The sequence below is a fragment of the Haemorhous mexicanus genome, chromosome 3, assembly GCF_027477595.1.
Source record: "Haemorhous mexicanus isolate bHaeMex1 chromosome 3, bHaeMex1.pri, whole genome shotgun sequence".
In the NCBI taxonomy this organism is placed as follows: Eukaryota; Metazoa; Chordata; class Aves; order Passeriformes; family Fringillidae; genus Haemorhous; species Haemorhous mexicanus.
The window spans coordinates 117,637,207-117,664,985 of record NC_082343.1 but is presented as its reverse complement, the minus strand read 5'-3'; the positions used below and the strand labels follow the sequence as shown (position 1 = coordinate 117,664,985).

At 53.9% G+C, this 27,779-nt stretch overlaps 1 protein-coding gene across 2 annotated transcripts in view; it reads right to left on the bottom strand.

Moving 5' to 3' along the window:
• The window catches only part of ASXL2 (ASXL transcriptional regulator 2), an 82,233-nt gene that overhangs the window by 29,982 nt on the left and 24,472 nt on the right, over positions 1-27,779 (bottom strand). Inside the window, exons 2-4 of one of the 2 annotated variants that reach the window (XM_059843198.1) lie at positions 23,443-23,525; positions 10,318-10,426; positions 9,380-9,530 (exon numbers count right to left, since the gene is read on the bottom strand). In XM_059843198.1, coding sequence (XP_059699181.1) covers positions 9,380-9,530; positions 10,318-10,426; positions 23,443-23,525 — 343 coding nt within the window. Of the gene's footprint in view, positions 1-9,379; positions 9,531-10,158; positions 10,165-10,317; positions 10,427-23,442; positions 23,526-27,779 lie in introns of those variants that run through there. The other variant, XM_059843199.1, reaches the window with a different exon arrangement.

The following is a 27,779-nucleotide window of genomic DNA, read 5'->3' as shown; positions in this document are numbered from 1 at the left end:
TTGACTGATTGTTTAACTGTTAACTCATCCTTTAACTGTTAACTCACTGTTAACTAGTGAATAATTCATTGGGCATTGACTCACTCTCCCCTGGCAGGGTGGGCAGGCCCTGGCTGGCACAGGGTGCTCTCCCTGGATCCCTGGCAGTGCCCAGGGCCAGGCTGGACACTGGCACACCCTGGGACAGTGGCAGTGTCCCTGCCATGGCAGGGGTGGCACTGGGGGGGCTCTGAGCTCCCTCCCCAGCCAGCCCAGCTGGGATCCTGGGATCCCAAGGTGCTGCTGCCTGCCAGGGCTCCGGGCTGGGCTTCTGATTCTCAGCACACAAATCCTGTGGGCTGCAGATCTGGGGGGTGCAAGGGAAAAACTGAGCTCTGGGGAGATCCTGGAGCCCCTGGCAGGGCCTGAAGGGGCTCCAGGAGAGCTGAGAGGGACTGGGGACAAGGGACAGAGGGACAGGAGCCAGGGAATGGCTCCCAGTGCCAGAGGGCAGGGCTGGGTGGGATCTTGGCAATGAAGAATTGTTCCCTGGCACAGGGTGGGCAGGCCCTGGCACAGGGTGCCCACAGCAGCTGGGGCTGTCCCTGGATCCCTGGCAGTGCCCAGGGCCAGGCTGGACACTGGGACACCCTGGGACAGTGGGAGTGTCCCTGCCATGGCAGGGGTGGCACTGGGGGGGCTCTGAGGTCCCAACCCAGCCCATTCCATGACTCTCTGCCCCCCTGTGCTGGGAGATGACAAACACAGAGGGCACAGGGAGAGTGCCCAGCTTGCCAGTGAGGGCAGAGATGTGTGCAGTGTTAATTCCTGCCCTTCCCTTTGAAAGGTTCCATTTCCCACAAATTGTGGAAACACAAGCAAATCTGAAGGAAATCCCTGCCAAGGAGCCCAGCTGAGAACTGCAGCTCTTCAGGAGAGCTCCTCAGAGCTCTGAGGAATTCTGATCAGGAACCAGAGGGAATGACATCACTGCAAACATGGAATGGAGGAGAGCCAAAGGAAGAATTTCAAATAAAAACTGGGTTATTATTGCTCAGAGTCCTTCAGAGGGGAAGGATGGGCTGGGAGTGTCACTGCAGGTCAGGACTCTGCTGCTGCTGAGGGGCAAAGCTGCTCTGAGCAGCCAGTGCAGGAGAAATGCCAGAAATCCCAGAGTCCCTGAGGCTGGAAAATCCCTCCCAGCCCATCCAGTCCAGGCTGTGCCTGATCCCCACCTTGTCCCCAGCCCAGGGCACTCAGTGCCACATCCAGGTGACACCTGCAGGGATGGGCACTCCAAACCTCCCTGGGCAGCCCCTGCCAAGCCTGACCACCCTTCACATGCACAAATTCCTCCTGGTGTCCAACCTGAGCCTGCCCTGGCCCAGCCTGAGGCCATTTATGTGCCATTCCCATTCTCTGAAAAATCCCTTTGCCCAGGATTTTTCTCCTGGGAAGCTGAGAAGCCCCAGAGAAAAAGGAAAACAATTCTTATCTCATTTGCTTCTCCTGTGGTTTGCTCATGTGGAATGTGTTGGGGGATTGTTTACCCACAGGTGATTGTTCCATTGGTTTCATGGGAGTTGTTTTGACTCTTTGACCATTCAGGACCAAGCTGTGTCAGGCTCTGGAGAGAGTCAGGAGTTTTCATTATGATGTTTTTAGCATTCTGTCTGTATCCTTTCTGTATTCTTTAGTACAGTACAGTATTCTTTATATAATCTAGTATCATAAAGTAATAAATTGGCCTTCTGAGAACATGGAGTGAGATTCCTGCCTTTGTTGGGACATTCCCAGCAAACATTTCCCCTTGTCCTGTCCCTGTTCCCTGGGAGCAGAGCCTGATCCCCCCTGGATGTTTTGGGTCACTCAGGGCAAATCCTGCAACCCCCAGCACTGGTTCTGAGGACTCCTCATGTCCCCACACTCTGCATTTCTCTGTACATTTATACAATGCAGTTTATGCATCAAGCTTCTGCTTTACATAGGGCAGGAATTTCAATCCAATTCAGAGCACTGATGACAACCAAGTCCCACTGGACACAGGATTGACATGGAGCTGGTGGCAGCTCAGTGTGACACAGACACTGCCAGCTGCCCAAGGACAGAGCTGCCAGGTTCTGTCCCAAGCCCAGCCGGTGCCACTGCTCAGCACAGGGCACAGGGAATTGGCCACTGGCCCCTGGGCTGTGCCAGCTCTGGGGTGGCAGCAGGGCCAGGGCAGTGCCTGTCCCTGTGCTGGCACTGCTGGGGCACCTCCAGTGCTGGGGGCAGCTCTGGGCCCCTCCTGCCAGGAGAGACCTGGAGGGGCTGGAAGGGAATGGAGCCCCAGGAGAGGCTGAGGGAGCTGGGAAGGGGCTCAGCCTGGAGAAAAGGAGGCTCAGGGGGGACCTTGTGGCTCTGCACAACTCCCTGACAGGAGGGGACAGCCAGGGGGGGTCAGAATCCCAAAAAAGCTGGTTTTGTCACCAAAAAGCTGCTTTTGTCACCCAACTCCAGTGAGGAGGCCAAGCAGCTGCTCCACTTCCATGCCCCAGCCACAGGGTCTGTGTCACCCTGATGGCCACAGAGAGGCCTCAGAAGGGGAGCTGGGCTGGTGGGCTTCTCTTTGAGATAGGTCTTAGGATCTCTTAGAGAACTTATTACACTTGAGTTTGTTTAGCTACTCTGAATGGCATAAAATTAGCAGGATGGCTTCTGAGGTAGTGTTGGAAACAGAACAAGGCTTAATAAAAGGCCAAACAACAAAGCTCTTAAAGAGAAAAACCGAGCTAGGGGCTAGAGGTACTTGGTCCTGCTAAAACACCCCACAAAAGTGATTATTTCCTTTGTTCTCTTCCTTTTCTAGTGAATTACCCAGGTGGGACCTCTTGGTCTCTGTCTAATCAGACAGCACCAGGTCTGATGTGAAGTCCAAAAGGTCCTTTGAGGTGTCTTTGTACCAAACTGGGAGAGAAACTTCTGGGCTTTTTGCCTTTTCAAGCAGACAAAGAATAATTTAGTCCCTCTGTCAACAAGGGGCACATTCCTACACTGGGCCCTTCTCCCCTTACCTGCCTGGAGCTGCTCCATGAACATTCCTGCTGCTCCAGCCCCTCCTGGGGCCCATGGGGCTCTGCAGAGGCACCCAGGGCTCTGCTCTCCCTCCCCAGATCCCAGGGGTGCTTTGTGCTGCCAGAGCTCTTGGGTTTTCTGCACAAATAAGGAAGTGGCTGCTGATGTTATCTGGCCACGCTTCCTGCTCTGCTGGGGATGAGCACGGAGGGCTCAGGCAGCTCCTGCCTGCCCCTCTCTGCTCTTCCCCTCCACTCCCTCCTCTCACAGCCCAGCCCTGCTCCTGAGAGCCTGCAGGAACCACCAGTGTGCCCTGGCTGAGCTCTGCTCCCCACCAAAACACCTGGGCATGGGCTGATCCCAAAGGCTGGGGGTGCTGCTGAGCCCACCCTCACACAGGGCTGAGCTGTGCTTGGGGTGCTCTCCAGCTCAGCCCTGGGATTTGGGGTGATATTCATAAGGAAGGAGGATTTTGTGTGCTTGTGTCCCATATTCCTCTGTGCTCATGTCCAAGACTTCTCTGTGCTCCATGGCCCAGGTTTCTCTGTGCTCCATGTCCCAGGTGTCTCTGTGCTCCATGTCCCAGGTTTCTCTGTGCTCATGTCCCAGGTGTCTCTGTGCTCCATGTCCCAGGTGTCTCTGTGCTCCATGTCCCAGGTGTCTCTGTGCTCCATGTCCCAGGTGTCTCTGTGCTCCATGGCCCAGGTTTCTGTGTGCTCCATATCTCCCAGGTTTCTCTGTGCTCCATGGCCCAGGTTTCTGTGTGCTCCATGTCCCAGCTCTGTTATTTTGTTATTTTGCCTTTTATTAAACCTTGTTCTGTTTCCAACACTACCTCAGAAGCCATCCTGATAATTTTATGCCCTTCAGAGTAGCTAAACAATCTCAAGTGTAAGAAGCTCTCTAGGAGCTCCTGAGACCCAGCTCAAAGAGAAGCCCACCAACCCAGTTCCCCTTCTGGGGCCTCTCTGTGGCCATCAGGGTGACCCCATGGCTTGGGGTTTGTAACCTCACTGGCTACACACAAATGGAGCAGGTGAAAATAAAACCAGCAGGAAAAGCCTCAGGGGAGCCTTGAGGATCTCTGGGAGCCCCAGCCCTGCCTCTGCTGGCACCCACAGTCAGGATGGAGCTGGGATGGTCACTGCCAGGGGCTCCCCCATTTCCACTCCACTCATCCCTGCCTGCAGGACAGGGTAAAGAGGCACGCCTGGGAGGGAGCTGAGCCCAATTCCTGTTCAATCCTGCTCCTCATGGCAGCTTTTTGGGTATTTAATGTCACTTTTTGTACACAGCGAGGTCATGAAGCTGAGTGTCTGCTGGAGGAAATGAGAAGAACCCTCCCAGATGCATAAAGGATATTACATACTGAAAATGAAAGAAAATCTTCCCTGCAGACTTTACATAATCCCAGTCTGGCTTGAGGCACCTCAAAGCTGATCCAGTGCCACCCTCAGGGACACCTGTCCCAGGTGGCTCCAAGCCCTGTCCCACCTGGCCTTGGGCACTTCCAGCACAACTCTTTGATCTCCACTGCAGGACTGCAGCTCCCCAGGGCAGAGAGCTGGGGGCTCCACCTGCTGAAAATGACCCCAAGACATCACTGAGAGCCTGAGGAAGGTCATTCAGAGATCTGAACTGCAAAAAGCTCCAGGCACAGATTGTTTGAGCTTCACACAATCCCAGGATCATTCAGGTTGGAAATCCCTCCCAGCCCATCCAGTCCAGCTGTGCCTGATCCCCACCTTGTCCCCAGCCCAGGGCACTCAGTGCCACATCCAGGTGACATCTGCAGGGATGGGCACTCCAAACCTCCCTGGGCAGCCCCTGCCAAGCCCTGACCACCCTTCACATGCACAAATTCCTCCTGGTGTCCAACCTGAGCCTGCCCTGGCCCAGCCTGAGGCCATTTACCCTTGTCCTGTCCCTGTTCCCTGGGAGCACAGCCCGACCCCCCCTGGCTGTCCCCTCCTGTCAGGGAGTTGTGCAGAGCCACAAGGTCCCCCCAGAGCCTCCTTTTCTCCAGGCTGAGCCCCTTCCCAGCTCCCTCAGCCCCTCCTGGGGCTCCATTCCCTACCCAGCTCCAGAAATCCCTGGCCCAGAGTAGCCAGTCCTGGTTTGCTCCACGTGGGAAATGGATTTCTAGAAAATTTTCCAGATTTGATAAGTTTATACAATGTGTAACTGTATGTAAATTTTGAGATAAGAAACGTTGATTTAGAAATGTTATGGAATAGCATAGATATTTTTGAGAGAGAAATTTAATTAGAAATAAGTTTTAAAGGATGGTCCTGTAAATAACATTAGATATTTTGGAGAAAGAGAAGTATGAAATAGAAGAATTAAATCCTTCATTCTCCTAGAATATAGAAGTATGAAATCCTACTGTAGTAGGATTTATGAGGGGTAATTTTAGATGATTGGTTGAAAAACATTTATAATACAGTGTAGTTAAATTGATAGGTTAAGAAATGTTTATAGTGTATTGTAATTAGGAAATAGTTGGTTTTGACTGTGATGGTGTGAATTATATTTGTATTGTTTCATTTTTTTAATGAGACTGAAAATAGATCAAGTTCCACACATTGTTCTTCATGGAATTCTGAAAGGGATCTGAAGGACAAATCCATGTCCAGCAGGGAATTCCTTGGAGTGACCCCATGGGATGTTCAACCCTTCAGAGCTCCCAGGACAGCAGGGGCAGCTCAGGAGCCACAGCTCTCCTGACCCCATTTCTAACTCACTCCTCACTGTGTGCTCACACAACACCCAAAGCCAGGACTTCATGGGCAAGGCCAAAATGCCACTGCAGGAGAAGCCATCAGCACCAGAGCTCAGAGAGGAGCAACCCCCCTTTCTTGTATTTGTACCTCACACTGTCCTGCTCTGGGCACTCCTGGCAGCTGTTCCAGGGGAACATTTCCATCCCTCCTCACCTGGCTTCCTCCCCCCTTTCCAGCCCTGTGGCAGTGAGAGATATAAAACTTTTATCTCAAATCTCTGCACGTATTTCTAAATAAAGATTTCTCTAAAATATACAGGAATTCCCTGACAGGCTTTTACCTAATGTTGTAACATTGGAAACACAGGACAAGTAGCCAGAATCCCCCTTATTGACCAAATATTTTGAGAAGAAGATTCATTAAAAATGAAAATATTTCAACCTTATTGACCAAATATTTTGAGAGGATTCGTTAAAAATGAAAATATTTCAACCTTATTGACCAAATATTTTGAGAGGATTCGTTAAAAATGAAAATATTTTAACCAGACTGTCTACAGCTCTCCTTTTGGAGTCAAGTTGAATTTCTAAAGGGATTTTTACCATTTTGTACTTTCCTGCTGCTTTCACTGCTTCCAACTCCAGGTAACCCAGGTGGGTGATGGCCAGTGGCTGCAGGGCAGGGCTGGGTGGGGCTGGCCCAGGTGACACCCTGGGCAGCTCTGGGACCCCTCTGCCTCAGCCAGCAGTGCCAGGGCACTGGGAATACCTTGGAAATAATGGCACAGAATCACAGAATTCACAGAATCACTGGGTTGGAAGAGACCTCCAAGACCATCGAGTCCAACCCAACACCTCAACCAAACCCTGAAACAACTAAACCAACTAAACATCCAGGCTTTGTTAAACACACCCAGGGATGGTGTCCTGCCTCAGCCAAGGAATTCTGTGCATGGGTGAGGGGAGAAGGGAAGGAGAAGAGTGGATTGAAGGTGAACACTGACAGGACTCAATATCCGAATATTGCCTGGCTTATGAGAGAGAGGAGCCTAAACCAGGCCAGAGCTCAGGCTCAAACCCTCCAGGACCCTGCAGGGATGCAGGGCATGGCAGGAGCAGCCTGGCAGTGCCTGGGAGGTGTCAGAGCCTTGCACTCAGCTCTGGATTGTGAGATCTGGGTGGGAGTGTGTATTCTATTGTCCATCTGTCAGAGGTGGGGCAGTTCTCTTCTGTTCATTGGGCAGTTTTCTTTATCTCTTCCACAAATAATCCTCCCTCCGGGAGATCTCTGCTGTTAATGGGCCATTAATTGTTAATTATCTTCTCTTAATGGGCCAGTGAGTGCCCCTGCATGGCTGATAAAATTCCATCATCCCACGGGGAGAAGCTCTGCCCAGGGGGAGGAGCCAAGCATTCCTACCTGGATACAATCTGAGACTTCAAACATTCCTACCTGGATACAATCTGAGATTTCAAACATTCCTACCTGGATACAATCTGAGACTTCAAACATTCCTACCTGGATACAATCTGTGATTTCAAACATTCCTACCTGGGTACAATCTGAGATTTCAAACATTCCTGCCTGGATACAATCTGAGATTTCAAACATTCCTAACTGGGTACAAGCTGAGATTTCAAACATTCCTACCTGGGTACAAACTGAGATTTCCAACATTCCTACCTGGATACAATCTGAAATTTCAAACATTCCTGCCTGGATACAATCTGAGATTTCAAACATTCCTACCTGGATACAATCTGAGATTTCAAACATTCCTGCCTGGATACAATCTGAGATCTCAAACATTCCTACCTGGATACAATCTGAGATTTCAAACATTCCTACCTGGATACAATCTGTGATTTCAAACATTCCTACCTGGGTACAATCTGAGATTTCAAACATTCCTAACTGGGTACAAGCTGAGATTTCAAACACTCCTAACTGGGTACAAGCTGAGATTTCAAACATTCCTACCTGGATACAAACTGAGATTTCAAACATTCCTACCTGGGTACAATCTGAGATTTCAAACATTCCTACCTGGGTACAAGCTGAGATTTCCAACATTCCTACCTGGATACAATCTGAGATTTCAAGCATTCCTACCTGGATACAATCTGAGATTTCAAACATTCCTGCCTGGATACAATCTGAGATTTCAAGCATTCCTACCTGGGTACCATCTGATGCTGGGAACACCACTGTTACAGACATATTTTATGTAAAAATCCTTTTGCCAGGATTTTTTCTCCTGAGAAGCTGAGAGGCCTCAGAAACTAAATGTAAACAATAATTACCTGCTGCTGTGGAATGTGGCAGGTGCATCTTTGATTGGTCTCATGAGGTTGTTTTTAATTAATGACCAATCACAGCTCCAGCTGTATTGGGACTCTGAGCAGTCACAAGATTTTATTATTAATTCCTTTCCTTGCCAGCCTTCTGATGAAATCTTTTCTCTATTCTTTTAGTGTAGTTTGAATATATAATTTTATTTTAATATATCATAAAATAATAAATCAACCTTCTGAAACATGGAGTAAGATTCTCTTCCCTCATCCTGGGGACCCACAAACACCACCACACACCACAGCAGCCTTTGCCCACTGCATTCCCAGAGAAGCAGCTTTCTCCTGCCCTGCATTCCCAGAGGGAGAGCAGGCCCATCTCCAGCAGCCCTGGAGCTCCAGAGGAAAACTCCCCCCTTGTGCAGGATCCCTGCTCCAGCAGAACCACAGCTGGCACTGCAGGAGGGCTGAGCCCCCTGGGATGGGACTGTGCCACCACCCTGAGCCCCCCTGGGATGGCACTGTGCCACCACCCTGAGCCCCCCTGGGATGGGACAGTGCCACCACCCTGACACACCATGGGATGGAGCTGTGCCACCACCCTGAGATGGGACTGTGCCACCACCCTGACCCACAGGGGGTCATGTGGGAGAGGTTTTACAGCGACTTCTGAGAGAGAAATTTGATAAGAGGATCCATGATTACCCCTGAAAGAATTCCCTACCAAGGTCATTGATGTAGAAACCAAGAAAGGAAGGACAAATAAGAGAAAGCTGCAATTCTCTGTTCCAATGAGGACTTTGTTTGTCTCTTCTGACCAATGAGCAAAGTGTAAACTTAGGAGTTTTGTAAGAAGGTATAAAAAGCATGCATGCTGTAATAAAAACAGTTTGAAGCCTTCTGCAAATGGAGGGTGCTGCTTTGTACTCTCTCCATCTCAACTAGGACAGTGTCAGGTCCTGTTCTGACTCTGTCAGTGTTGTTTTGTATGACTGCATTTTTATTTTTATTTTTATTTTCTTCCCTAATAAAGAACTGTTATTCCTATTCCCATATCTTTGCCTGACAGCAAGATCAAGCAAATCCTTAATTTCAAACTGATATTAATTCAGAGGGAGGGGGTTTACACTTGCCACTTCAGGGGAGGCTCCTGCCTTCCTGAGCAGACACCTGGCTCTTCAAACACCACCACTCAGGTACCTGTCCCCTTCCCTGCCCGCCTGCAGCAGCAGAGAGCAGCCCAGCCTAGCTGGGATCATTCTGAGGCCAGAGATGTGCTCTGTCCCTCCCCAGAGCCCAGGTTCAACCTCCCCTCCCCAGACAGGAGCTCACCTTTCCTTTTCCACCTGCTCTTCCTCCTGTCCTTGGCGGCGCAGCCGTCGCTGCTGGAGCTGCTGTGCTCCGAGCTCTGCGAGTCTGAGTGGCCATCACTGCTCTCCTCCGAGCCCTCCGACAGCTCCTTCAGCCCATCTGGGATGTCCTTCTGCCAGGGGACACGACAGAGCCACAGCAGGGTCACCCCAGGGACAGGGACAGAACCCCAGAACCAGAGGGGTTTGTTGACCCTTTTAGTGCCCCACAGCTGCTCAGTGCTGGCCCCAAAGCTTTCTGTGGGTTCTGTAAACACTGAAAGCAGGGGACATGTCCTGAGCTCTGTCCCCACCCCCCTGAACTCTGCCACCTCCCAAAGTGCCCTTCCCAAGATTCCCCATCACTCATCACCAACTCCAGGACAAGGCATGGAGGGGTGGGAATGAATGGCTACCAGTGCCAGGGGGATCCATTCTATATTTAATTTAATTTAATTTTCATGTATTTTCTTTTCATTTACTAATCATTTCATTTCATTTCATTTCATTTCATTTCATTTCATTTCATTTACCCCACCTCTGAATCAAAACCCTTAATCCAACAAATCCTACTGGGCTTTTCCAGCCCTGAGGACTCTGGGATCCTGATCCACCCCTTTTTAAAGCAGTGCCCGGAGGCTGAGGGTGTATTCACCCACCCACTCTGCCTCTGGCACTCACCTTGAGGGTGGAGGTGCCCACCCTGCCCCTGGCACTCACCCTGAGGGTGCATTCATCACCCACCCTGCCCCTGGCACTCACCTTGAGGGTGTATTCACCCACCCTGCCCCTGGCACTCACCTTGAGGGTGCAGGTGCCCACCCTGCCCCTGGCACTCACCCTGAGGGTGCATTCATCACCCACCCTGCCCCTGGCACTCACCATGAGGGTGTATTCACCCACCCTGCCCCTGGCACTCACCTTGAGGGTGTAGACGCCCATCCTGCCTGGCACCTTGTAGAAGATGCCCTCCTCTCCCCGGGAGTTGGTGTGCAGCATGGCATTCAGGCAGGCCAGGGGGGACGTCCCGCTGCAAGAGACCCCGGGGAGTGAGTGTGTGTCCCTATGGGACCCCAGCCCCCAGGCAGCCCCACAGTGCAGGGAGCCCAGATCCAGCCCCCCAGCCCAGTCCAACCCCACAGCTCCAGGCAGCCCCATAGCCCAAATCTGACCCCATAGCTCAGATCTGACCCCACAGACCAGATCTGACCCCTTAGCTCAGATCCAGCCCCACACCCAGATCTGACCCCATAGCTCAGATATGACCCCACAGCCCAGATGTGACCCCACAGACCAGATCTGACCCCACAGACCAGATCTGACCCCACAGCCCAGATCTAGCCCCACAGCCCAGTCCAACCCCACAGCCCCCCAGGGAGCTCCAGAGAGCACAGGCAGGGGGCCCAGATCTGACCCCACAGCTCAGATCTGACCCCATAGCTCAGATCCAGCCTCACAGCCCAGATCTGACCCCCACAGCTCAGATCTGACCCCATAGCTCAGATCCAGCCTCACAGCTCAGATCCGACCCCACAGCCCAGATCTGACCCCATAGCTCAGATCTGACCCCACAGACCAGATCTGACCCCATAGCTCAGATCCAGCCCCACACCCAGATCTGACCCCATAGCTCAGATCTGACCCCGCAGCCCAGATCTGACCCCAAAGCTCAGATCTGACCCCACAGACCAGATCTGACCCCAAAGCTCAGATCCCACCTCACAGCCCAGATGTGACCCCATAGCTCAGATCTGACCCCACAGCCCAGTCCAACCCCACAGCCCCCAGGGAGCTCCAGAGAGCATGGGCAGGGGGCCCAGATCTGACCCCACAGCCCAGATCTGACCCCATAGCTCAGATCCCACCTCACAGCCCAGATCTGACCCCCACAGCCCAGATCTGACCCCACAGCCCAGATCTGACCCCATAGCTCACATCCAGCCCCACAGCCCAGATCTGACCCCATAGCTCACATCCAGCCCCACACCCAGATCTGACCCCATAGCTCAGATCCAGCCTCACAGCCCAGATCTGACCCCACAGCCCCCAGGCAGCCCCACAGATCACTGGCAGGGGGCCCAGATCCAACCCCACAATGCAGATCTGACCCCACAGCCCAGATCTGACCCCATAGCTCACATCCAGCCCCACAGCCCAGATCTGACCCCATAGCTCACATCCAGCCCCACACCCAGATCTGACCCCATAGCTCAGATCCAGCCTCACAGCCCAGATCTGACCCCACAGCCCCCAGGCAGCCCCACAGATCACTGGCAGAGGGCGCAGATCCAACCCCACAATGCAGATCTGACCCCACAGCCCAGATCTGACCCCATAGCTCAGACCTGACCCCACAGCCCAGATCCGACCCCAAAGCCCCAGGCGGCCCCAGAGAGCACAAGCAGGAGCCCAGATGCCAGCCCTGTTCCCAGGGGAATGCAAGCTGCAGCTGGCACAAGCAGCAAGGGGGAAGCCGTGCATGGATGCTGCAGTCCTGGCCAAAAGCAAACAAAAACCCCCTGCAAGGTTCCTCTGACAGACCCCAGAGCAGCCCCAGCTCTGGGTCAGGCTCAGGGCAGCTTTGGGGTGAGCTCAGGACGGGCTCCAGAAGGATGCAAAGTCCTGTTGAGGGTTTTTTTCCCCAAAATAGACCCTGAGTTCTGCTGGAACAAGGGTGGTGGGGCACCAATGGGAGCCAAGTGTGCAATTCCCCCTGGGAAGGGAGAGCTCCCCAGTCCCAGGCAGGAGAGTGGGGCCAGGTCCATCTTCCCACCAGGGCTGCAGGGGTTTTGGTTGGCTCTTAACCCATCCTGCTGCAGGCAGGAGCAAGCCCAGGCAGGCCCAGCAGGGGAGCTGCATCCCCAGGGAGGGACAGAGGGACCAAAAACTGGGCACAGAACCCCAAACTGGGCACAGGGACCCCAAACTGGGCACAGGGACCCCAAGCAGGACAGAGGAACCCCACACTGGACACAGGGACCCCAAACTGGACACAGGGACCCCAAACTGGGCACAGAACCCCAAATTGGGCACAGAGAATCCCAAACTGGACACAGGGACACCAAACTGGACATAGGGACCTCAAACTGGGCACAGAACCCCAAACAAGACAGAGGGTCCTCCAAACTGGACACAGGGACCCCAAATGGGATACAGGAACCTCAAACTGGACACAGAACTCCAAACTGGACACAGAAACCCCAAACTGGGCACAGGGAATCCCAAACTGGGCACAGGGACCCCAAACTGGGCACAGAACCCCAAATTGGGCACAGAGAATCCCAAACTGGACACAGGGACACCAAACTGGACATAGGGACCTCAAACTGGGCACAGAACCCCAAACAAGACAGAGGGTCCTCCAAACTGGACACAGGGACCCCAAATGGGATACAGGAACCTCAAACTGGACACAGAACTCCAAACTGGACACAGAAACCCCAAACTGGGCACAGGGAATCCCAAACTGGGCACAGGGACCCCAAACTAGGCACAGGGAATCCCAAACTGGGCACAGGGACCTCAAACTGGGCACAGGGACCCCAAACTAGACAGAGGAACCCTAAACTGGACACAGGGACCTCAAACTGGGCACAGGGACCTCAAACTGGGCACAGGGACCCCAAACTGGACACAGAACCCCAAACTGGGCACAGAACCCCAAACTGGACACAGAACCCCAAACTGGGCACAGAGAATCCCAAACTGGACACAGGGACACCAAACTGGGCACAGGGACCTCAAACTGGGCACAGAGAATCCCAAACTGGACACAGGGACACCAAACTGGGCACAGGGAATCCCAAACTGGGCACAGAACCCCAAACAGGACAGAGGGATCCCAAACTGGGCACAGGGTCCTCCAAACTGGACACAGGGACCCCAAATGGGATACAGGAACCTCAAACTGGACACAGAACTCCAAACTGGACACAGAAACCCCAAACTGGGCACAGGGAATCCCAAATTGGACACAGGGACCTCAGACTGGACACAGGAACCTCCAAACTGGGCACAGGGAATCCCAAACTGGGCACAGGGACCTCAAACTGGGCACAGGGACCCCAAACTGGACACAGAACCCCAAACTGGACACAGGAACCCCAAACTGGGCACAGGGACCTCAAACTGGGCACAGGGACCCCAAACTGGACACAGAACCCCAAACTGGGCACAGGGAATCCCAAACTGGACACAGGGACCCCAAATGGGACACAGGGACCCAAACAGGACACAGGAACTTCAAACAGGACACAGAGACCTCCAAACTGGACACAGGGACCCCAAACTGGGCACAGGAACCTCAAACTAGACAGAGGAACCCTAAACTGGACACAGGGACCTCAAACTGAACAGAGGAACCTCCGAACAGGACAGAGGGACCCCCAACTGGGCACAGGGACCCGAGATTCAGAACGCCACCAAACCAGCCCCAGAAGGACACAAAACCAAGCCCGGATGCTCCCCCACAACTCAGATGGACCCAAAGCAGTTGGGGCTGTGCTGGACCTGCCTGAGCCTGAGGGAAAGAGCTCAGGGTGAGCTTGGCTCGCAGCTGGGGCTGCCCTCAGCCCTGGCAGGCTCTGCTCAGCATCAGCCCCACAGGAGGCTGGGAAAAAGGTCATCCTTGGAGGTGGAACATGGTGGGATGGCATGGCATGGCATGGCATGGCATGGCAGGACTGCAACCCTTGCTGGGTCTCTGCTGCCCCTGTGCCCAGAATCCCCCAATATTCCCTGATTCCCTTCTTCCACTCCCTGTGTTCTGTAGCTGGGCTGCCTTTGGTAACAGCTGCCTAAAACCAGCCCTAGGAACCAGATTCTGTTCACTGCCACAGAATCCCAGAATTCACAGAATCACGAGGCTGGAAGAGACCTCCAAGACCATCCAGTCCAACTCAGCTAAGCCCTGGCCCCCAGTGCCACATCCAGGCTTTGTTAAACACCCCCAGGGATGGGCACTCCACCACCTCCCCGGGCAGAACATTCCAGAATTTTGTCACCCTTTCTGTAAAGAACTTTTTCCTGATATCCAACCTGTATTTCCCTTAGTGCAGCTCAAGGCTGTGTGCTCTGGTTCAGTCAGTGCTGCCTGGAGAAAGAGCCCAGCCCCAGCTGAGCACAGCCACCTTTCAGGGGTGTAGGGGGTGATGAGGGCACCCCTGAGTCTCCTTTTCTCCAGGCTGAGCACCCCCAGCTCCCTCACTGGTTCCTCACAGGGTTTGTGTTCCCAGCCCCTCTCCAGCCTCGTTGCCCCCTCTGAACACTCCCCAGGTCCTCAGTGTCCTTCCCAAACTGAGGGGTCAGAACTGGACACAGCACTCGAGGTGTGCCCTCACTTGTGCCAGGTACAGGGGCAGAGTGACCTCCCTGTTCCTGCTGGCCACACCATGCCTGAGCCAGGCCAGGAGCCATTGGCCTCCTTGGCCACCTGGGCACACTGCTGGCTCCTGTCCAGCCACTCTGGTCCCAGGATATTACACTGCAGGGAGTTATTGTGGTCAAAATGCAGGACTGGGCACTTGGGATTTTACTGCCCTTTCTCCTGATTTTTTTTGATTTTACTGCCCTTTCTCCTGATTTTTTTATTGTCCTTTCTCCTGGTTTTTTTGGTGGTTTTTTTTTTTGGGTTTTTTTTTGGGTTTTTTTGGTTTTTTTTTTTTTATTGCCCTTTCTCCTGGTTTTACCAGTGAAGGCCATCTCCTCCACTTCCTGGGAACACACCCATGGCAACTCCCACTGTTCCACCTCAAAGCAGCCCTTGGAGAAGCAGAGTGTGTAAAAGATGAGTTTCTGCTCCAGCTCCCTCAGCACCCCCTGCTCCTCCTCAATCCCTCCCAAAGCCACCTGCAGAGCCACCCTCAGCTCCAGCAGTGCCAACGTGCCAGTCCTGAGGGAGGTCCCAAACTGGGATCCATCCCTCAGGAGAGAGCCCCTGGAGCTCAGCAGGACCTGGACAAGGTCTGGGACTATCCCAGAGCCTCTCTGGAGCTCAGCAGGACCTGGCCAAGGTCTGGGACTGCTGAAGAGCCCCTGGAGCTCAGCAGGACCTGGCCAAGGTCTGGGACTGCTGAAGAGCCCCTGGAGCTCAGCAGGATCAGACCAAGGTCTGGGATTGCTCTGCTCCCCCAAGGCCCTCACAGGAAACTCCCTCAAGTCCCTCAGTTATTTCCAAAGCTCCTGCCCTGGAATGTTCTTCAGGTTGGGGTCATGGAGATGGATCAGGGATGTTTTGGGCTCATGGTGATGGATCAGGGATGTTCTGGGATCATGGTGATGGATCAGGGATGTTCTCCAGCTTGGGGTCATGGAGATGGATCAGGGATGTTTTGGGCCCATGGTGATGGATCAGTGATGTTCTCCAGCCTGGGGTCATGGAGATGGATCAGTGATGTTTTGGGATCATGGTGACGGATCAGACATGTTCTCCAGGTTGGGATCATGGTGATGGATCAGGGATGTTTTGAGCTCATGGTGATGGATCAGGGATCTTCTTCAGCTTGGGGTCATGGAGATGGATCAGTGATGTTCTCTAGGCTAGGATCATGGAGATGGGTCAGTGATGTTTTGGGCTCATGGTGATGGATCAGTGATGTTGTCCAGCTTGGGCTCATGGTGATGGATCAGTGATGTTCTCCAGCTTGGGATTATGGAGATGGATCAGTGATGTTTTGGCATCAGGGCGATGGATCAGGGAGGTTTTGGGCTCATGGTGATGGATCAGGGATATTCTCCAGGCTGAGATCATGGTGATGGATCAGGGATGTTCTCCAACTTGGGATTATGGTGATGGATCAGGGATGTTTTGGGCCCATGGTGATGGATCAGGGATGTTCTCCAGGTTGGGATCATGGAGATGGATCAGGGATGTTTTGGGCTCATGGTGATGGATCAGGGATGTTCTCCAGGTTGGGCCCATGGTGATGGATCAGGGATGTTCTCCAGGTTGGGATCATGGTGATGGATCAGGGATGTTCTCCAGGTTGGGATCATGGTGATGGATCAGGGATGTTTTGGGCCCATGGTGATGGATCAGGGATGTTCTCCAGGTTGGGATCATGGAGATGGGTCAGTGATGTTTTGGGCCCATGGTGATGGATCAGGGATGTTCTCCAGGTTGGGATCATGGTGATGGATCAGGGATGTTCTCCAGGTTGGGATCATGGTGATGGATCAGGGATGTTTTGGGCCCATGGTGATGGATCAGGGATGTTCTCCAGGTTGGGATCATGGAGATGGGTCAGTGATGTTTTGGGCCCATGGTGATGGATCAGGGATGTTCTCCAGGCTGGGATCATGGTGATGGATCAGTGATGTTCTCCAGGTTGGGATCATGGTGATGGATCAGTGATGTTCTCCAGGTTGGGGTCATGGAGGTGGATCAGGGGTGTTTTGGGCCCATGGTGATGGATCAGGGATGTTCTCCAGGTTGGGATCATGGAGGTGGATCAGGGATGTTCTGGGCTCATGGTGATGGATCAGCCTGGGCTCTGAGCTCAGCTCTTGGCTGGAGGTGCAGGAGCTCAGCCCTGCTCAGTCAGAGGCAGGAATGGCACCAGGGTTAGGATTAGGGTTGGCCTGGAGGTGTCCCAAGGGGCTTTGAGGTCCTTTCCCACCAAATCATTCCATGACTCCAAATGCCAGGAACCAACAGCAGGAAGAGATTTCCCTGGACCTGCCTGGGCTGGTCCCACCCCAAATCTCACCTGTGCACTGGGAAGGGACCCCAGGCACCACCAGGACATTGGGATTTGTCCTGCCCAGCACCACGAGCCCTTCCCACAGGGCTCAGCCACCCCAGGGGATGGAGCTGCCTCTCCAGGGCACTGCCCTGCCCACGGGAGCGCTTCCCTGATAAAACCTGGATCAATTCCTGACAGAATGCACCTGACAGGGACATCCTCCACCTCCACCAAATAACTGCTGCCTCATCCAACGCCCCCAAAAGTCATTTTTGGGCAGAGGATTCCTGCTGCAGTCCATGACGGCAAGGACACTGCTCTGGACACAATGGGGGATGGTTATCCCACAGATTTGGGATATTCAGCACCCACAGCTGCTTTTCCCTGCAAATATTGCTCAGGATTGGGCTTTTCAGGGCTGTGCACACAGCAGCTGGGGCTGTGCTGAGAGCAGAAGGTGGTTCCAGCTGTGTTTCCAGTGTGCACTCACAGCCTGTGCTATCCCAGCTTTATTGCAGGTGGGAATTCCCTGCTGGTGGACAGCAAACCCCAATTTTGGGCTAAGGAGTGGGATGATCACCTTGGATCACTGCCCAGAGCCAGGGACACTGGCAGGTGAAGGGGATCAGGGGAAAATGCAGCTAACCCTGCTGTTCTCACTGCTCCCACCCCAGCCCAGAGCCCAGGCAAGGTCGGGACTGGGACAGGCTGGAGGCCCAGGGCAGTCCTGGGCTCTGTGCACCCAAACCAGCTGGGCTGGAAGCACCAAATTCCCACAGAATTCCCCACAAAAATGCCCTTCCCCATGCAATCCCCCTGCAATCCCTCTTCCCACCACTCCTGCTCCAAGGCCTCAGGGACCGAGATGACTCCTCCAATTCTCCAAGCAAAGTGGGACCAAACCCTTCCCTCCTGGATCCCCTCAGAATGGATTTGGACTTGCCAGCCTTCTCCCAGCTCATCCCATGGGGATTTCTCTCTCCCAAGATGGTTTTGTTCCATTTTCCCTGCCCAGCAGGTGCAGGAGTGATTTCCCCAGTAGGATCCCACAGCACAGGGAGCTGCTGGGCAGGGAAAAGCCCCTGGGAATGCTCTGGTTTGTCCCCACTGAGGCCACTCAGCCCCAGGGAAGGTTCACCAGTGCCAAAGGTGATGCCTCAGGTTTTAATTTTTCTATTTTTCACATTCTGTGCTGCTTTAGTGTGTTGGTCTGGGCTCCATATTATGGGATGGTGAGCTCTGTGCACAGAGCAGGGAGACAAAACAATTCCTGCTCCAGCTGGGCACCAAGGACAAATGATCCAAATCTCAGCCCAGGAGCACAAACCCCGTGGGCTGGAGAGAGAAAAACAAGCAGGGTGGGAGTGCCTGGGCTAAAGCTGGGCTGGGACAATGAACTGCAAGGTGCAAATGGAGCAGAGCTGATCCCAGGGAGAGACCCCGTGCCCGGCCGTGCATTTTGGGGCCATTTTGGGTCACCTTGGGGGCAGCCCTGGCTGGGCTCTGCTGCTGCCCAAGGTGGGTCCATGCAGGAGATCCTTTGAATAAATCCCTGCTTTATTCTTTAGCTCTGTCCAGCCTCTGTTCCAGGCCAGCCTTCCCAAGGCATCAAGGGAAGCTCCAGACAAAGCCATTTCCCACCTCACTGCCTGGATCCAGCTGTCACAGGCACTCAGGGGACAAATTCCCACTTTTTCCTTTGGAGCACCCCCTGTTCCTCTCTCCTGTGAGCCAGGAGCTCTTTGCTGAGGGTCAGCCACCCCCAGTGCCAGGGCTGGCAGTGCCAGGGCAGGGTTAGGGAAGCAGCTCCTGTGCCAGGTTACATTCCCCAACATGCAGCACCCCCAAAGCAGCACAAAGCCCACATGCAAAGCCAGCCCCACCCAGGCAGCAGGGACAGGGACAGGGACAGGGACAGAGCCAGCAAGGAGCTGCCAAGCCCCGGGGTTCCCAGCTGGAGGCACTGGGTTACTCGGGGGTTACACCAGGGTTACTCCCAGGAGCAGGGCAGGAGCAGGCTCTGGGTTAGGGAATGGCAGGGGGGTGTTAGGAGAGGAGCTGGACACGAGCAGTGCTGGGTCTGGTCTTACCTTCTGCAGGTGGAGTGCAGCCCAAAAAAAGGAGAGAAACACCCCTTTAACAACTTCAGCAAAACAAAGGAGTCATCAATGCACACACACCCCCTCCCCCCTTCCACCAGAACCACACCCCAGGGGTTGGGATCCCAGGGCTTTGGGATCCCAGGGGAGGCAGGATACACCTGCCAGGTGCCTCCCCTTTCCACCAGAACCACATCCCAGGGTTTGGGATCCCAGAGGAGGCAGGATACACCCACCAGGTGCCTCCTTGCACATCCCAGGGTTTGGGATCCCAGAGGAGGCAGGATACACCCACCAGGTGCCTCCCTGCACATCCCAGGGTTTGGGATCCCAGAAGAGGCAGGATACACCCACCAGGTGCCTCCTTGCACATCCCAGGGTTTGGGATCCCAGAGGAGGCAGGATACACCCACCAGGTGCCTCCCTGCACATCCCAGGGGTTTGGGATCCCAGAAGAGGCAGGATACACCCACCAGGTGCCTCCCTGCACATCCCAGGGTTTGGGATCCCAGAGGAGGCAGGATACACCTGCCCGGTGCCTCCCTGCACATCCCAGGGTTTGGGATCCCAGAGGAGGCAGGATACACCTGCCAGGTGCCTCCCTGCACATCCCAGGGTTTGGGATCCCAGAGGAGGCAGGATACACCTGCCAGGTGCCTCCCTGCACATCCCAGGGTTTGGGATCCCAGAGGAGGCAGGATACACCTGCCAGGTGCCTCCTTGCACATCCCAGGGGTTTGGGATCCCAGAGGAGGCAGGATACACCTGCCAGGTGCCTCCTTGCACATCCCAGGGGTTTGGGATCCCAGAGGAGGCAGGATACACCCACCAGGTGCCTCCCTGCACATCCCAGGGTTTGGGATCCCAGAGGAGGCAGGATACACCCACCAGGTGCCTCCCTGCACATCCCAGGATTTGGGATCCCAGAAGAGGCAGGATACACCCACCAGGTGCCTCCTTGCACATCCCAGGGTTTGGGATCCCAGAGGAGGCAGGATACACCCACCAGGTGCCTCCCTGCACATCCCAGGATTTGGGATCCCAGAAGAGGCAGGATACACCCACCAGGTGCCTCCCTGCACATCCCAGGGTTTGGGATCCCAGAAGAGGCAGGATACACCCACCAGGTGCCTCCCTGCACATCCCAGGATTTGGGATCCCAGAAGAGGCAGGATACACCCACCAGGTGCCTCCCTGCACATCCCACGATTTGGGATCCCAGAAGAGGCAGGATACACCTGCCCGGTGCCTCCCTGCACATCCCAGGGTTTGGGATCCCAGAGGAGGCAGGATACACCTGCCAGGTGCCTCCCTGCACATCCCAGGGTTTGGGATCCCAGAGGAGGCAGGATACACCCACCAGGTGCCTCCCTGCACATCCCAGGATTTGGGATCCCAGAAGAGGCAGGATACACCCACCAGGTGCCTCCCTGCACATCCCAGGGTTTGGGATCCCAGAAGAGGCAGGATACACCCACCAGGTGCCTCCCTGCACATCCCAGGGTTTGGGATCCCAGAAGAGGCAGGATACACCTGCCCGGTGCCTCCCTGCACATCCCAGGGTTTGGGATCCCAGAAGAGGCAGGATACACCCACCAGGTGCCTCCCTGCACATCCCAGGGTTTGGGATCCCAGGAGACAGGGGATCAGGGACAGGGACACCTGCCAGGTGCCTCCAGAACAGCTCCAGTGTGGAACCTTCTGCCACCTTCACCTGGGAATGAACCTTCTGGAAGCCAGGTGGGCCCTGGGGATGTGCCCCTCCATGTGGGAACACCGTGGAGTAGGAACTTACTCACTCCTTCTTCACCTCTGCACTGCTCCCAGCTCAGCATTGCACCCCAAACTCCCAGTTTAATGGAGCAGGAGCTTCCTTATCCAGGGTGACCCATGGGCTCCCCAAGAATGGAAACCATCTGGAGTGTTCCCCAGGACACCTCAGTGCCTCACTCTGCACCAGCAGCATCCTGAAGGGGATCTTGGCTGGCACACCAGGATTTTGGGGCTCCTGGAGTGCCCCCAGGACACCTCAGTGCCTCACTCTGCACCAGCAGCATCCTGAGGGGGATCTTGGCAGGCACACCAGGATTTTGGGGTTCCTGGAGCACCCCCAGGACACCTCAGTGCTTCACTCTGCACCAGCAGCATCCCAAGGGAGATCTTGGCTGGCACACCAGGATTTGGGGTTCCTGGAGTGCCCCCAGAGCAGGAATGGCTGCAGGATCACAGGGAGATGCAGCTCAGGAGCCACACCTGGAGCACTGAGAGCCCTGGAGAAAGCTGGGGATGAGGATCAGTCTGGAGGACACCACAAAGCTCTCAGAACACGCTGAACTTGACTAATTAACAGCTCTAATTAAAGGTCTATCACCAGGACCTCGTCTGAGCTGCAGGAACATCAGGGACTGGGACATGAGGAGTCCTGGCTGGGAAGAAAATCCCTTTGCAGCCTTTCCAGCTGTGGGATCCAGGGGCAGGCAGCAGCCCCAGGAGCACCCAGGGAATGGGAACCAGCAGCTCCTGATCCCAGGGCAGGATCAAAAGGGAAACTCCTCCCTCTGAGGCTTTTGGGACTGGAGTTAAAATTCAGGTGGTTTTGGGATCCTCTCTGTATTTGTGCAACAGAACCACCAGCTTGTACTGAAGGGAAACCCCAAACTGAGGGATTTTTTTGGGGCCTCAGCTCTGGTGTTTTCCAGGAGGGAGAGCCAAGCTCTGAGGTTCCTCACCTACAGAGGCTTCCAGCCCACACTTCTCCTTGCAGCAGTGAAAATTCCTCTGCAATTTTATTTTGGGGAAAAAGCAAAAACTGCTACAAGCAGCCTGGGCTGGGGTGAGAGAAAGGGAATGTTCTGTCAGTTCTGGGTTTCACACCTTTGGAAGAGTCACCTGATGGGTTTCCCCTACACACAATATTTGTATTTAATCCTCCCTGCCAGTGCTAACAGCCCAACCTTTCTGTGGCAATGATCTTGTTGAATTATTACATTTCAAACCAACATTCTGCCCTGCATTTATTAATTATGGATTCTACCAACTCAGCCACTGAGTGGTTCAGAAATCATCCCCTGTCCCCAGTCCCTCTGCAGCCCTCCTGGAGCCCTGCAAGGGGCTCTGAGCTCTCCCTGGATCCCTCTCCTCTCCAGGTGAGCACCCCCAGCTCTCCCAGCCTGGCTCCAGGGCTCCTCTGGGCTCTCTCCAGCAGCTCCAGGTGCTCCAGAAAAAGCCAAACCCCAGTGGGAGCTGCAGGGACTCCCTGGAGCCCTCCCTGCTGCAGCCCCAACCTCCAGGAACTCAGAGGCAAACACTGAACCATCCCACAAGGAAAATGCTCCCAACAAATCCCCCCTTTCCCCTGGCTGGGAAAGAGGCACAGAAGCCCAGCTGTGAGCAGGGAATCCTGCACAGCAGAACCCCAAGAGGGTTTTCATGGCCATTTCACCAAACCTCACATTCCAAAAACCTCCCTCAGGGGGATCTGAGGGAAGCCAGGCTGGTGATTCCTCAGGGAGGAATGTCTGGGTGTCCCTGTCCCACCCCAGACACCCAACATGAGCAATGGGACAAGATCTCAGCGTGTGCCACTGCAGGATTTGTAGAAAATGTTTAAAACATGATAGAAGGTTTATACAGTGTGGATTTGTATGTAAATTTTAAGATAAGAAATGCTGAATTAGAAATGCTATGGAATAGGATAGATATAGGATAGGATAGAGGAGAGATATGAGAGAGAAATGGAAACAGAAATAAATATTAAAGGATGGCTTTGTAAAAAAGAAATGCTTAGAGTGTATTGTAATTAAGAAATAAGTGACTTCTGATTGTGATGGTGTGAATTAGAACATCTGTATTGTCTCACCCTTCTCATGGGACTAAAAATAAAAGTTTTTAAAACATCTCTCAGCTGCCCCATCTCTGGGTCAGAACAAAACTTCATGAGACATCCCAGGAGCCAGGGAATGGCTCCCACTGCCAGATGGGAACTGGGAATTAGGAACTGTGCCCTGTCCCACCCCAGACACCCAGCATGAGCAATATCCAACCCCTGGGACAAGATGCCAGTGTGTGCCAGTGTAGTATCTGTAGAAAATGTTTAAAACGTGACAGAAGGTTTATACAGTGGGTATTGTATGTAAATTTTGAGAGAAGAAATGCTGATCTAGAAATGCTATGGAATAGGATAGATATTGGATGGGATATAGGAGAGATATGAGAACAAGCTGGAAGCAGAGCATCAGAGGGTTCTCCTGCTTTACTCAACTCACCTGATTTCCTTAAGTCCTTCTTTCTGGATAACTTGAAGGATCTCTTTATGGCTCATGGGTGTGTTGGGATATTTCTCCAGGACCTGGCAAGAAAGAGCAAATTGAGAGGAAGTTATTCCTTTGCATTCTGAATTTATACTCAGCTGCACCAAAACCTGCATTTAATGGCAGTTATTCCTTTTTACTTTGAATTTCCATTTAACTGCACCAAAACCTCCATTCAATGGCAGTTATTCCTTGGCATTCTGAATTTCCATTTAACTGCACCAAAACCTCCACCTAATGGCAGTTATTCCTTGGCATTCTGAATTTATATTCAACTGCACCAAAACCTCCATTCAATGGCAGTCATTCCTTGGCATTCTGAATTTCCATTTAACTGCACCAAAACCTCCACCTAATGGCAGTTATTCCTTTGCATTCTGAATTTATATTCAACTGCACCAAAACCTCCACCTAATGGCAGTTATTCCTTGGCATTCTGAATTTCCATCCAGCTGCACCAAAACCTCTATTTTAGGTGTTTATTATTTTTATTTATGTTACAGTCTCACAGCAGTGAGTTTGCAGTTCTTCACTAACAAGGCACAAAATGACCAACTGTCTCTTGGTACAAGGTCTTCTAAGGCTAAATTATCCAATTAAGAACTGACACCTAAATTATTTTCACTTTTAACTCAATAACTGATCCCTCAAAGATTGCAGGGTGGGCTTAGTCCAGTTATAAAACACCACCCAAACCCATGGAGAAGGTGAAAAAGGAGAAGAAGAAGGTGAGGAAGGAGAAGGAGAAGGAGAAGAAGGTGAGGAAGGAGAAGGAGAAGAACAAAGTAAAGAAGAAGGAGAAGAAAAAGGAGAAGAAGAAGGTGAGGAAGGAAAAGAAGGAGAAGAAGGAGGTGAAGGAGAAGAACAAAGTAAAGAAGGAAAAGAAGAAGGTGAGGAAGGAGAAGAAGGAGGTGGTGAGGGAAAAGAAGGAGAAGAACAAAGTAAAGAAGAAAGAAAAGAAGGAGGTGAAGGAGAAGAAGGAAAACAAGGAGAACAAGGAGAAGAAGGAGAACAAGGACCAGCCTCCCTAAAACCTCCATCTTGCCCCATATTTATTGCCATATTCTAAAACCCCAAACTCTGAGTTTCCCACCCTGTGACATCACACACTTCTACCCAACTCCACACCCACAATCCCAGTGCTCTCAATCAATTCTGGAAGCTTCTCCACGGCCTCAGGTCAAATGCAGTGCTCTCCTGGGGGCCAGGGTCTGTCAGCACAGAAATTATGAAATTCCCAGCAGCCACAACTCCAGCAAGGGGCTGTTTGAAGCTCTCTGCACACACCAAGTTCCCAACTCTGGCCCACAAAAATGGATTTTTGTTGAAGTGCCCCAGTGGCAGCCCTGCCCCAGCCCCTGGGGTCCCTGAGCCCCTCCCAAGGGCTCTGGCAGGCAGAGCTGCAGCTGCAGGGAGCTGCAGATGCCACTCAGCACACGTCACTGGGATATTTCAGGACATTTCAGGCCATACTGGTGCTGGGGAGGGGGATGGGCAGGAAATGCCTCGTTTCCCTCTTAATCATCAGCCTCAGACCCGAGCCCAGCACATCAAAGGCCAGGCCTGACTTAGGCTCAGCCCAGAGGGCTCAGCACAAAGCCCAGGGTGACTCTGCAGAAGGAGAGGAGCAGTTCCCACTCCTCTCTCGAGCAGAACCCCCAGCCCTCCAGAACCCTGCTCCTCATTCCCTCAGGGATCCATCCCCAGCTCATCCCAGTCCCTCAGGGATCCATCCCCAGCTTATCCCAGTCCCCTAAGGGATCCATCCCCAGCTTATCCCAGTCCCTCAGGGATCCATCCCCAGCTTATCCCAGTCCCTCAGGGATCCCCAGGTTATCCCAGGCCCCTCAGGGATCCATCCCCAGCTTATCCCAGGCCCCTCATTCCCTCAGGGATCCATCCCCAGCTTATCCCAGTCCCTCAGGGATCCCCAGGTTATCCCAGTCCCTCAGGGATCCATCCCCAGCTTATCCCAGTCCCTCAGGGATCCATCCCCAGCTCATCCCAGTCCCTCAGGGATCCATCCCCAGCTCATCCCAGTCCCTCAGGGATCCATCCCCAGCTTATCCCAGTCCCCTCAGGGATCCAGCCCCAGCTTATCCCAGTCCCTCAGGGATCCATCCCCAGCTTATCCCAGTCCCCTCAGGGATCCATCCCCAGCTCATCCCAGTCCCTCAGGGATCCATCCCCAGCTTATCCCAGTCCCCTAAGGGATCCATTCCCAGCTTATCCCATTCCCTCAGGGATCCCCAGGTTATCCCAGGCCCCTCATTCCCTCAGGGATCCATCCCCAGCTTATCCCATTCCCTCAGGGATCCATCCCCAGCTTATCCCATTCCCTCAGGGATCCATCCCCAGCTTATCCCAGTCCCTCAGGGATCCATCCCCAGCTTATCCCAGTCCCTCAGGGATCCATCCCCAGCTTATCCCAGTCCCTCATTCCCTCAGGAATCCCCAGCTCATCCCAGTCCCTCAGGGATCGAGCCCCAGCTCATCCCAGTCCCTCAGGGATCGAGCCCCAGCTTATCCCAGTCCCTCAGGGATCCATCCCCAGCTTATCCCAGTCCCTCAGGGATCCATCCCCAGCTTATCCCAGTCCCTCAGGGATCCATTCCCAGCTCATCCCAGTCCCTCAGGGATCCATCCCCAGCTCATCCCAGTCCCTCAGGGATCCATTCCCAGCTCATCCCAGTCCCTCAGGGATCCATTCCCAGCTTATCCCAGTCCCTCAGGGATCCATCCCCAGCTTATCCCAGTCCCTCAGGGATCCATCCCCAGCTTATCCCAGTCCCTCAGGGATCCATTCCCAGCTCATCCCAGTCCCTCAGGGATCCATCCCCAGCTTATCCCAGTCCCTCAGGGATCCATTCCCAGCTCATCCCAGTCCCTCAGGGATCCATCCCCAGCTTATCCCATTCCCTCAGGGATCCATTCCCAGCTCATCCCAGTCCCTCAGGGATCCATTCCCAGCTCATCCCAGTCCCTCAGGGATCCATTCCCAGCTTATCCCAGTCCCTCAGGGATCCATCCCCAGCTTATCCCATTCCCTCAGGGATCCATTCCCAGCTTATCCCAGTCCCTCAGGGATCCATCCCCAGCTTATCCCAGTCCCTCATTCCCTCAGGGATCCATCCCCAGCTTATCCCAGTCCCTCATTCCCTCAGGGATCCCCAGGTTATCCCAGTCCCTCAGGGATCCATCCCCAGCTTATCCCAGTCCCTCATTCCCTCAGGAATCCCCAGGTTATCCCAGTCCCTCAGGGATCCATCCCCAGGTTATCCCAGTCCCTCAGGGATCCATCCCCAGGTTATCCCAGTCCCTCAGGGATCCATCCCCAGGTTATCTCAGTCCCTCAGGGATCCATCCCCAGCTTATCCCAGTCCCTCATTCCCTCAGGGATCCATCCCCAGCTTATCCCAGTCCCTCAGGGATCCATCCCCAGCTTATCCCAGTCCCTCAGGGATCCATCCCCAGCTTATCCCAGTCCCTCAGGGATCCATCCCCAGCTTATCCCAGCCCCTCATTCCCTCAGGAATCCCCAGTTTATCCCAGTCCAGCTCTCCTGGAAAGGCTCTGCCAGGCCCTGCTGAGCTGCAGCACCTCCCTGCTCCCAGAACAAATCCCTGCCTGCAGCTCTGGAAGCTCCAGCTGATGGCCCCATCCTGGAAAATCTCTTTTTAAGTGATGTTAAAACCTGACTTTCACAGAACCATGGGATGGTTTGGGTGGCAAGGGGCCCCACAGCTCATCCAGTGCCACCCCTGCCATGGCAGGGACACCTTCTGCTATCCCAGGTGACTCCCAGCCCTGTCCAGCCTGGCCTTGGGCACTGCCAGGGATGCAGGGGCAGCCCCAGCTGCTCTGTAAGATGGGAGTGGGATTTGTTTGCACTGCCACAGCCTCAGGGGCTCATCCCACCTCACTCCCAGCTCTACTGAAACTCCACAGCAAAGGATCCAGATCTGGGGTGTGATCTGCAGAGTGATCAGGCAGGCCAGAGCAGGTTCTGGTTTCCATCCCCCCCGAGCTGTGCTCATTCACACAGCTCTGCCCAGGACAGGGGTCTGAGCCCTGTGCCACCAGCCCAGAGCTGCACCCAAAGGCCAGAAATGGAGAACATCTCCATGCCCATCTGTGCTTTCACCTTGTCACTGCAGGTGGTGAAATCAGGAGAGGAGTGAGGCTGAGAGCCCACCCACAGGGAGCTCAGAGCCATTTCCACCACACCAAACTCTGACTGGGCACTTTCCTCCTGGGCACTGTTATCCCAGCTCTCCCTCCTGGACGTGCTC